This window comes from Elephas maximus, chromosome 2, assembly GCF_024166365.1.
Source record: "Elephas maximus indicus isolate mEleMax1 chromosome 2, mEleMax1 primary haplotype, whole genome shotgun sequence".
NCBI lineage: Eukaryota > Metazoa > Chordata > Mammalia > Proboscidea > Elephantidae > Elephas > Elephas maximus.
Window position 1 is genome coordinate 227,904,200 of NC_064820.1, and position 11,865 is coordinate 227,916,064.

Sequence of the window (11,865 nt, forward strand, 5' to 3'; positions counted from 1 at the left end):
ATGCCATACTCTCCCTGTGGTTCACCAGGCCTTTTTTAATACAATCTCAGGTCATCCCCACACAGGCTCCTGGCTCTGTGCCAAAAGGACACAGAAGAATGGGGAGGGACTGCTCTGCACAGCCAGTCCCCCCACAGGATCCCCTGGTGACCCCACCATTGACCCATCGCCACCAAGGGCACTGGGCTGCAAGGACCCCAGGCTCTTAAGACTGTAGGAGAGAAACAGGGTGGCCGAGGCAGCCATTTCATACGCTTATGGAATCTGCTGCCTGTCAGACACCACGTACTCTCCCCACAACCCACTTCCTCATGTCAAGCCCCATCCCAGCCACTCCCCCTACTCTCCCCACCCCCAGCCTGAAACCTGAACCCAGGGTATCAGTTTCCAGTGTCCCTAACACAACTTTCTTCGTTTAAAGCAACACAACATTCTTTTACAGCTGTGGAGGTCAGAAGTCTAAAAATGGGTCAGCAGGGCTGTGTTCCTTCTAGAGGCTCCAGGGGAGAATCCATTTGTTCCCTGGCTTTTTCCAGCTTCTAGAGGCTGCCACATGCCTTGGCATGTGACCCAGCTTCACTCTGGCCTCTGTGTTTGTGGTCACATCTCCCCTGCCTCTGACCCTCCTTCCTCTTTGTTTTTTTTTAATTGCAACAAAATTCAACAGTTTCTACATGCACAATTCAATGACATCAATTACGCTGTTTGTGTTGCATGACCCCTATCCTTTTTCCTTATTATTCTACCACCATTAATGTAAACTCAATGCCACCCAAACAGAAACTCCCCACTTCCCACTCCTGGTAACCACTCATAAGCTTCTATAAACCCAAAAACCCACTGCCATCAACTTGATTCCAACTCATAGTGACCCTATAGGATAGAGTAGAACTGCCCTATAGAGTTTCCAAGGAGTGCCTGGTGGATTTGAACTGCCAATCTCTTGGTTAGCAGCCCTAGTGCTTAACCACTACGCCACCAGGATTTCCTTAGCTTCTATATATTTGCTTATTTTATGTAAGCGAGATCATTCAATATTTATCCATTTGTGGCTGACCTATTTCATTCGGCATAATGTTTTCGAGGTTCATCATGAAGCATGAATCAGAACTACATTTCTCTTCAAGGTGAGTGATAGTCCATTGTATTATATACATTGTGTTTATCCATTCATCTGCTAATGGGTACTGGGGTGGCTATAGTCCATTGTATTATATACATTGTGTTTATCCATTCATCTGCTAATGGGTACTGGGGTGGCTATAGTCCATTGCATTATATACATTGTGTTAATCCATTCATCTGCTGATGAGTACTGGGGTTGCTATAGTCCATTGCATTGTATACATTGTGTTTATCCATTCATCTGCTGATGAGTACTGGGGTTGCTATAGTCCATTGCATTATATACATTGTGTTTATCCATTCATCTGCTGATGAGTACTGGGGTTGCTATAGTCCATTGCATTGTATACATTGTGTTTATCCATTCATCTGCTGATGGGTACTGGGGTTGCTATAGTCCATTGCATTATATACATTGTGTTTATCCATTCATCTGCTGATGGGTACTGGGGTTGCTATAGTCCATTGCATTATATACATTGTGTTAATCCATTCATCTGCTGATGGGTACTGGGGTTGCTATAGTCCATTGCATTATATACATTGTGTTTATCCATTCATCTGCTGATGTACAGGTTTCTGTCTGCACCCCGCCTTCACTTCTTTTGGGTACTGCCTCCCTCTTATAAGGACCTTGTGCTTACACTGGCCCACCTGGATAATCCAGAATCATCTCTTGTCTCAAGACCCTTCACGTCATCGCATTTACAAAGTCCCTGTTGCCATGTGAGGCACCATATTCATGGGCTTCTGGGGTATGGACCTGGACTTCTTTGGGGGACCATTACTCAGCTCAGGGGGGCCTGTGACAGGGGATGAAGTGGGGGTGGGGCGAGCGCTGACCTGGCCCTTTCCCTCTCTGAGGGTCTGGATATTCCTGTGCAGTCAGTGAGTGATAAAGGCGGATCCCAAGCCACTGGGATGAACTTGGGCCTTCCCCTAAATGGGTAGGGGCACTTGGATTGCCATTTCAAGATATTTGATGCAAACCTCACACTGCACACAAGAATAAACCACAAATGGATCAGAGAACCCAATGGAAAGCATGAAACCACACAAGTGCTGGAAGACACAGTGAATTCCTCAAAAACTCTGTGACCACGTGGCTGAGTACACTGCTCACCAAGACCCCGACAGGGGCCCCTGAGGGCCACCGAGGGAGATGTAACGGGTCTCTGTACATTTCAGGGAGATGCCCTTATCCCTTTTCCACTAATGGACTGGGTGTGAGCGAGTAGGGGATGATTGAGGAAAAGTTGACGTTATACCACTGGACAGAGTCCCTGGGTCTCCAGAAAGTTGGAGGTTTGAGTCTACTCAGAGGTGCCTCAGAAGAGAGGCCTGGCAACCTACTTTCAAAAAACCAGCCACTGAAGACCTTATGGAGCACAGTTTTCCACTGACACACGCGGGGGTGATGGGAGCTGGGGTCACCATGAGTGAGGTTTTTTTTTTTTTATACTACTGGCATGGGACACACCAGTTTTGTGGCAGTGTAGGGAGACCCACAGCCCAGGCCTGGGCAGGGAACCCCTTAGACCCTGGAGCTAAGGGGGGGTGGCATTGGTGACCCTTGTCTTTCAGAAGTGCTCCCGAAGTTTCCTGCAGGAAGGAGGGTGCCGGGACACACAGCTCTCTAACCAGTTGAAAACACCTTAAACTTAACCGACTGGGTGCCTGCCATCCCCAGCCGACTGGCTCTCACCGGTTTGATTGCCACGCCCTCAAGCCTTACCAAGAAGTCTGCCTGGAGGGGCATTTCCCCCACCAAGCACCTGGCCACGCCTCTGCCGTCTTCCCCCCAGCACTCTGGGTCCCAGTGCGGGTGGGTACGCAACAGCAGCTGGCGGCTGGGGAACAGGTCAGGCGAACTGCCCACACACCGTACCTCCAAAAATAGACTCAGCTACTCCAAATGAACAGATCTGAACGGACTGCCAGCTGCCCAAGAGCCCACAAGTGTAGGTACTTGGGGGCCCCCAGATCCTAACACTTCCTTTTCAGGGGAGTGTTGCTGTGACGCTGGTAGCTATGCCATCGGTATTTCGAATACTAGCTGGGTCACCCAATGTTTACGGGCTGAATTGTATCCCCCTAAAATGTGTGTCAGCTTGGTTAGGCCATGATTCCCAGTATTGTGTGGTTGTTCTCCATTTTATGATGTAATTATCCTATGTGTTGTAAATCCTAACCTCTATAATATTGAGGCAGGATTAGAGGCAGTTATGTTAATGAGGCAGGATATAGTCTACAGGATTAGGTTGTATCTTGAGTCAATCTCTTTTCTCATAAAAGCAAGCAGAGGAGAGGGACTTTATTACCAGGAAGTAAGAGAAGCCAGGAGCAGAGGGCATTCTTTAGACCTGAGGTCCCTGCGCTGAGAAGCTCCTAGATCAGAGGAAGACGTAACAAGGACCCTCCCCCACAGCTGACAGAGTAAGCCGTACCTTAGAGCTGGTGCCCTCAATTTGGACTTCTCGCCTCCTAAACTGTGAGAGAAGAGAATAAATTTCTGTTTGTTATAGCCATCCACCTGTGGTACTTCTGTTATAGCAGCACTAGATAACTAAGACACCCGTGGTGGACAGGTTTCAGTGGAGCTTCCAGACTAAGACTAGGAAGAAAGGCCTGGTGACCTACTTCTGAAAATCAGCCAATGAACACATTGTGGATCACAACAGAACATTGTCTGGTAAGGTGCCGAAAGATAAACCCCCTGCTCGGAAGGCACTCAAAATACACAGTGCTGAAGCAGTGGACGGGAGCACAGCAATGATTGTGAGGGTGGCACAGGGCTGGGCAGCCATAGTCAGAGCTGACTCCGCAGCAACGAACAATGTCAGATGTATGCCCTTGGCCCCTGGGACTGTACTTCCTGTGTGCAAGCCAGGCGTCCATTTGTTTTCCTCCCACAGGCTTGACGTGTACCTCGGGGTGGTGGTGACAGACCTCCAAGTGTTTTAGGCATCAGGTCCGGCAGATCAGGTAGCTCTCAGGCAACTGTGGAGATCGCTTCACCATGAGGCCACCTCACCCCCGAGGAAGGCTTACCTGCCCTGTGATCCACAGGCACCCGTAGGTAGCTCTCTCTGTGACAGGAGTCATTCCGAGGGGAAAAGTGGTACAAATCTGTCCCCGACTTTGGATGAAGGGTCAGTGGTACTGCCTCAGCCCTGGAGGGCACATGGCTCAGCCTCCACTAGTCACCAGGGTGTCCGGGATGACAGAGCTCCCGGGACTCCTCCTGTGGGCCTGAGCGGGTCTGTGCAGCCACTAACAAGTCTGCTGTGCCTCTAACGCCTCGGCCCACGTTGACAGGTCACTGCGGCAATGGAAGCAGGAAGGCCCCTGGCTTCCAAGGCAGATGCTGATGGTTTCCAGGATGTGTCGCCTGGCTGAGACCTGGGCTCGGGGGCAGGGAGGAGGTCAGTGAACAGGTTGGCCTCCTCCTGCCACATGGAGCCCTGTTGACAGTGGCCTTGATTGAACGCTGTATGGGACACATGGGGGCAGCGGTGGTTCCATGGTGGATTTCTCGCTTTCCATGCGGGAGACCCGGGTTTGATTCCCAGCCAGTGTACCTCATGCGCAGCCACCACCTGTCAGTGGAGGCTTGTGTGTTGCTATGATGCTGAACAGGTTTCAGAGGAACTTCCAGCCTAAGATGAACCAGGAAGAAAAGCCTGGCAATCTACTTCTGAAAATCAACTGTTGAAAACCCTACGGATCACAACAGTCCAGTCTGCAACCAGTCATGGGGATGGCACAGGACCAGGCAGCATTTCATTCCACTGTGCATGGGGTCACCATGAGTTGAGGGCTCACTCGACTGTAGCAACAACAACGAGACAAACTGAATGGATTTGGTCCAGTCCCTGAGGGTCAGGTTAACCAGAGTGACGGACCAAGTGGCCACGGGGAAATTCGCCAGAAGCCAAGACCACGTAGGAGGAGGGTGGACATTGTCTGAAACTGTCAAGGGAGTCTCCTCTGGGGAGGTGGGTCAGGGCAGGAGGGAAAACCATTTTCTCTGTATCCCTTTTTGTACCTTTGAACCTGGAACCTGCATGTGTTTCTGTGTTCCACCTACGCACTTGTCCCAAAGTATACATACAATAAGATTTCTAATGAGTGATGGCATTCCCTGCCCCCCAGCTGTGGTCACACTTTGAGGATCCCTTTTGATAGCCCCATGTGTCCTGAGCCCCAGGGGGAACCTCAGCTTTGGGGGATCCTAGGGAACAGGCATGAAGACTTCTTCCTGACACCACAAGGCAGAGAAGGGGGACTGAGCATCCGGGAGCCACCTTTCTCAAACAGGCCTTTAAACCAATGCCATGGGGCGGGTCTGTGGCTCACCCAGGCTCAGAATGGCTTTGGCCAGCCTTTCCTGTCACCCCAATTCCTCCCTGGACTCCTGGTGCCAGTCCAAGCCCCATCCATGGGCTCCTAAGTAGGCCCTAAATCTAATGACAAATGTCCCTATAAGAGACAGGAAAGGAGAAGACATGTCGAGACGGAGGCAGGGATTGGAATGATGGGGTCATAAGCCAAGACGTGTCTAGGGTTGCTGGCAGCACCAAAAGCTGGAGGAGACAGGGAAGATCCTCCCCCAGAGCCTTCAGAGAGAGCACGGCCCTGCCAACCCCTGGATTTTGGACTTCTGGCCTCCAGAGCTGTGAAAGAAAACATTTCTGTTGTCTTAAGCCCCCAGCGTGTGGTACTTTGTTACAGCTGCCCTCTGAAACTCATACACTCAGTATTCAATGTTTTGTTGGCAAAGGTCTCTGGAGCTGCTCCTACGAGGAGAAACAACAGCCCCTGGCGTTTGAGGAAACAGAGGCTCTGGAGCCACACCCCGGACACAGAACACATGACTGAGATACCCCTCCAGGCAGCTCAACTGGGATTTCTGGGGTGCTGCACCTGGCAATGGAGCCACCAGGTTGCCCAAATCAGCAAGTGTCCCTATTGCACAATTTGCATCTAATTATATACGAGCCTAATTATCCTGTCTGTAGTCTAATGGGAATCCAGTCTCACCTACACCATTCCACCCTGATTTATAACAGCGCTGCATTCTGCTAGCAGTTAGACAGCTGACGTGCTGCAGGGTGCAGGGTGCGGCAGCATGGCTCCGAGCCCTCAGGGCGCTGTTAGCTTTGCCTTGCTGCACGCTGGGCCATAGGCCCCTTGTATGGACAGGACCTCAGCAGGGCGCAGCCTTCAGTCTGAGCAAGGGCAGAGAGTAGGCGCAACCTCAGGCTTTGGGAAAAGCCGTGTTCATGAGAATCCTGAGTGGGTTAGGAGGAGGAGGAGGACAGGGTGTCCTCGCTGTAAGCCGAAGGCACGTCCCTGCCCTGGGAGCCCCTGAGGGCCTGTGACTGATGGAGGCAGGGAAGCCCCTTGGCTAGCATCCAGCTGACCAATCCTGGAGGGAAGCAGATGGCACCCAGATAACTGGAGAAGAGCTTAATGAAGGGACTACCTACAATGCATGGGCAGGATTTCAAAACACAATCAGGGGTCAGGAAGCCCCCGGGCTAGCAGCGTAGGGGCCATTCCCGTCCCAGGCAGGCAAGTTAGCAGAACCTGGACAGAAGTCGCTATAGATGGGGGGCGGCGGGGGGGCGGGGGGTGGTGGTGGGTAGACACACAGACGGCTGGGAAGCCCAAAGGCAGGATGTGGATCTGGCCACCTTGGTCAGCCCCTGCACAGAGTAGGGCGGGGAGGGAAGAAGAAAGTTCTGGAGGGAAAGTGGGAGAGCTCCTCCCCTCGCCCCGGGTCTGTCTCCACAACCCTTACCCCAAGACACACCTACCTGGGTCTGCCCCACTATCCTGTCACCCACACAGCTGAGAGCTGAGACAGGTGAGAATGAGCCTGTGCCACCAGACAGGTGACCCGGTGCAGGCAGTCCTCCTGGCCACATAACATACTTGACCACAACCTGCTGCCATGGAGCAGCCCAGGGGGACACAGTGGCTCCCGGGCATAGTCAGGCTGTGCAGCTGGGAGAGGACTTCAGAGCACTCTCCCTGCTTCATTCTTAGATCATTATGCCAGTTGAGGATGAAGACAAAACACACAACAAGAGAGGAAGTTCTCAAAAAGACTTTAAAAATAGATACTTAAAGATAATATCTAGCTTTCTTTGGAAATCATTTTGTTCAGGTTATTGGTGAGCACTGGTTATTGATTCGCTCTGAGTATTCACTGGAATACAATGAACAATTACAAACAGACACAAGGGAAACTGTTGATACCCTCCCACCCCCCAAGTGGCACAACATGGAGATGACGTTTATTTTCTGGCCCCAGGAACACGCTCACAGATGACAGAATCATTTCCACATACTCGTCATGTGGACAAAGGGCCCTACTCAAAACCAGGAATTAAAAATACGTCAGTTCGTCATGCTTGGCCTTGTTGGTCTGGTAGCTGGTCAAAGCCGGGGGCTTGTTTTCATGAGGCAGACTCTGAAATACTCGCAGGTGCACGAAGTTATCATTACCCACGTGAACCTGGGGAGAGAGAGGTGAGTGAGGGGCACAGGCACAGCCTCGGCCGAGTTCCCTCCTTTCCTCCACTGAGTGCAGGCAGGGAAGGTGAGGGGATGCAGCCCTGGACTGTGTGGAAGCCAGCCCGCCCAGTCCTCCACAACTGCCCGGTCCTCAGGACAACTACCACCAACCTCCTTCACACATGGCAGAAGCCTGTGACCATAGCCCACTGTGCTCAGCTTGCCATCAGAGCCTCAGTCCTTCTCTTCAGCATGCAAACATTCATTTTAGGGGCCTACGACCCCCCTGAAGCCTGGAGCAGCCACAGGACCCCCCCACTAAGCACCTCTCCCATCATGCTGCCACAGTCTCATAAGCTGCTTCCCCAATGAACACCCACTTCAAGTCAGGCACTCTTCTTCCCCCTGATAAAGATGCCCACCTTGATAAAATAGTTTGTCCCAGCAACCACCTGACTCTTGAACTCCACAGCCTTAAACACAGGGAACTTCTTGTTTTCCTTCTCTTCAAGCTGGGCCTTGACCTAGGGAAGGGGAACAGAATAGAAAAACCTGGTGGTTTCCCTTCTGCTAGAGGGACTCACACACACAGGTCTCATGTCTCCTGTTACGTTTCATAAACTGAACTCCAACGTCAAAGCCTTTAAGTATTTTGTACAACGCGATTGGTCTTTGTAACTTTTAGCTCTAGTGATAAAAAAACAGCACCAAAAAAAAAAGCATACCCTTCTTATTAATTCTACCAAAGTTTTAATGATAGTTTTACCTTTCTTTTCTAGGCGTGGGGCGTTTTCACATTTTTATCATTACAACAGCATAGCCAAGCTTCATCCTGGGTTTTTCGGGTGTTTTGTTTCTTAACATGCTGTGAACAATTCATCTGAAAGGCCATATGTAACTTATAAAGGCTAATCTTCCATTTCATAGCTGCGCCTTAATTATCTTAACCATTATCCCTACTGTGGGCACGTAGGCTCTTTCTCCTCTTTGCTGTTCTCAGTGATCCGGCAATGACTCTGCAGGAGAAAGGCACTTTACCTGCATGTTCAGACGACTCCAGGCCACAGTGCCATCCTAACCTAAGTATTCAACAGTAAGTGCACTTTGATCCAATTCTGTTTTCTAGGGTCTTTGTTTTTTAACAGATGATCAGCTTTACGGTAGAAGGAGAGAGAAAGTTTGGTTTTTAATCTCACTGAGTTTAAAGATGCCCTGGCTGCTGTCTAGATTAACTGCTGGCACTCAGAGTATACTGATTCACTCTGGAGTGATGTAGCTAAACTAGTCACTGGAGGCTTAGAGTGTTGAAAGAAAAAAGCCGTGAAAGTGCTTTAGTTGGGGGATAAACGGGTCACCTGGAAAGGACAATGTTAGTTGGGAAATAAGAGGAGTCACCCGGTATTTCATGCCACTGAGTCACCACTTGATCAAAGGTTGATGCTTCACTGTAGCAACCTCCTTTGTGTGCGGCACTGGGCTAGGCCTGCAGGGAACCCACAGACGAAGGCAGTGTCCTCGCCCAGGCAAAGGACACCTAGAACAAGTGCGTGCCACCAACACCCTGGCCGGGGAGGGAGGGGTCATAGAGAAGGAACCACCTCTTTCTTTGCCTGTGTGAAGGGCAGAGGCAGGAGCGGCCACCCTCTGCCAGAAATGGTGAGAAAAGTGAAAATGAACCCGAGGGGTGCCAGCTGAAGGGAGGGAACGTGGAGGCCCTGAGTGCCAGGCAGGCCACTGCTGACGGGGTGACAGCTCCAATTTAGTAAAGGACAGTGACAGAAGGCATGTAGGGTTCGTGAGGGACGCTGTTATGTTAACAGCCCTCAGGAGTGGGGTGGGGCAGGGCAGGGGCACAAGAACAGGCACAGGGAGGATACTCAAGGACAATGTGGCTGTCACAGAACCTGTGGTCTCTTAAGTCCTTCAGACCTTGGTCAGTCTGCACCTCTGACCTCGCCTTCCCCATCTGTAGGCGGGAGACAGCAACACACACACTGAGTGCTCCTGTCTGGATTCAACGAGGTCAGACAACAGACATGCTCAGTATACGCTCCTACCTCTCTCCTCCCCACCTTCTCTCAGAAAACGCCTGGAGGTGGGCCAGCTTCTGTGATACCTTTTCTGAATTTTCTCCCGACAGCAATGGCTACTGCCCACTTTCATGTGACAGACACCAAATTAAGGATCCCCTTTGAGATAACAGAAGCCCTGGTGGCACAGTGCTTAAGAGCTCGGCTGCTAACCAAAATGTCAACAGTTCAAATCCACCAGCCACTCCTTGGAAACCCTATGGGGCAGCTGTACTCTGTCCTATAGAGTCTCTATGAGTCAGAACCGACTCGACGACAATGGGTTTCAACAGGTTTTGAGATAGCAAGGAACCCTGATGGTGCGGTGGTCAAGCCCTTGGCTGTTAACCAAAAGGCTGGCGATTCGACCCACCAGCCGCTCTGTGGGAGAAAGATGTGCCAGTCTGCTTCTGTAAAGATTACAGCCTTGAAAACCCTATGGGGCAGTTCTACCCTGTCCCACAAGGTCACCATGAGTTGGCAGGAGTCCCTGGGTGCTGCAAATGGTTAACATGATTGGCTGCTAACCAAAAGGTTGGAAGTTCAAGTCCACCCAGAAGTGCCTCAGAAGAAAACTCAGCCACCGAAAACCCTGTGGAGCACAGTTTCTTCTCTGGTCGCCACAAGTTGGAGTTGACTCAATACCAACTGGTTTTTCGTTTGTTTTGAGACGACAACGCTTCTATCCTGGCTGCAACAAGAACTTAACACATACTCGAAGTTCATGCTGCCTGGTAAAAGATGCTGACAGGTGAGACATTTCTCAGGCCTGGAACAGTAGGAAAGTGGTCAGGAAGGCCTAGGCCTAGAGGGTTGGCTATGGGGAAGAGTGGAGAACACTCTGCTAGGCGCGGCTCACACAAGCCTGCATGCGTGCTCTGGACAAATTCCGCATTTTCAACCGTCGCATGGGTCTGACTCACCGCCCTTTATTGCCCGATGGTAAACCACCTGCGCAACTGTAACATGGGCTGGGCTGACCACATGCCAGAGGATTTATGAAGAAGTGGCTGCAGGGAGGAAAGCTAAAAGAGGAAGAAGTTTATTTTACCTTTCCCTGGGGAGTTCTGATGTGGGCTGAATGTTTCTTGTTTACTGACCAGTGTGTAAAGAATTGATTTTGTTAACATATCATGGCAAGTAGAGCAAACCTGATTTAAACGGAATACTAAGCACTTTATACTCTTAACTCATTTAACCCTCACCACAACATTTGGAGCCAGACACTGCTACTACACCCACTTTAGAGATCTGTAAACAAAGGCAGGGAGCAATCAAGGAGATGCTCAGGTTTTAGCCAAGCTCTGCACCTGCTGCAATCCAGCCTGTGCCTGGAGGGGCCTCCTGTCACTAGAATTGGCTCGTTTCCAAGCAAAGGGCAAGGTAGTTTCCCTTTTCTCCCCAAGTAATTCAGGGAAGATATATTTGAGCATCCCCCCCGTAGCACCCCCCTTTTCCCTTGCCTATTTCTCTTTTGCTCAGCTTTAGGAAGGACCGGCTCCGCCCAACGCGGCGGTGGCGGCCTCGATAGCAGTCCTAACTTCCCAGCAAACTCCGCGCTGTCCTCTGGCCCCCTTCCTGGGTCCTCCTTTGGGGAGGACTCCCGTGCACTTGTCTGGAATTAAATTCGGGGCAGGTGCACCCCGTCAGTCACCCTCTCAGCCCCCATCAGCAAAACCCTGGACCTCTCCGACCGGGGGTGGGGAGGGGTCGGCTCCCAGGCTGCCCGGGGGTCTCGGGCCTCACCTTGTCAGCGATCTCCTGGGTCTCGGCGGTGGCTGGCTGCGTGGCGGAAGGCGCTCCACACATCATCTTGGCGGCGGGACTGGAGACGACCGGAGCGGAGCAGACAGCCTGTGGACACAGCCGGCCAGACAGAAGGGACAAAGCGGTGCCACCTTCCGGGCGCTAAGTAGGCGGTGGCGGCGGTCACATGACGGGCAGGAAGCAGGTCACGTGAGGGGCGGGCGTTAAGGTCACCTGAGGAGTGGGCAGAACCAAAGCCCGCGGCGGGGGGCGAGGCCGACAGGTGGCCACCGCCCGTTAGGAACTGGGCCGCAGGGCAGGGGCGCCGTCTGCAGACGAAGGCCCCGGGTTCTGTAGGGGAGCGTCCCCCCCACTTGGGGTTTGGTGTCTCCCTACCCTG

The 11,865-nt window shown here is 51.7% G+C and overlaps 1 protein-coding gene across 1 annotated transcript; it reads right to left on the bottom strand.

The window, feature by feature from the left end:
• Positions 1–7,225: 7,225 nt before the first annotated feature.
• On the bottom strand, positions 7,226–11,652 carry CSTB (cystatin B). Its single transcript, XM_049874978.1, has 3 exons — positions 11,466–11,652; positions 8,073–8,174; positions 7,226–7,651 (listed from the first exon to the last, which is right to left on the bottom strand). Exons 1-3 carry the CDS (start codon positions 11,529–11,531, stop codon positions 7,523–7,525), a joined length of 297 nt encoding a protein of 98 aa, XP_049730935.1. The 5' UTR covers positions 11,532–11,652; the 3' UTR covers positions 7,226–7,522.
• Between the last annotated feature and the right edge of the window lie 213 nt (positions 11,653–11,865).

Coding starts and splice junctions, on each gene's coding strand:
- CSTB (XM_049874978.1), bottom strand. CDS start 11,531: ATGATGTGTGGAGCGCCTTCCGCCACGCAGCCAGCCACCGCCGAGACC. Junction 8,175..11,465: donor CCCAGGAGATCGCTGACAAG/GTGAGGCCCGAG, acceptor CCCCTTCCCTAG/GTCAAGGCCCAGCTTGAAGA. Junction 7,652..8,072: donor GGACAAACTATTTTATCAAG/GTGGGCATCTTT, acceptor CTCTCTCCCCAG/GTTCACGTGGGTAATGATAA.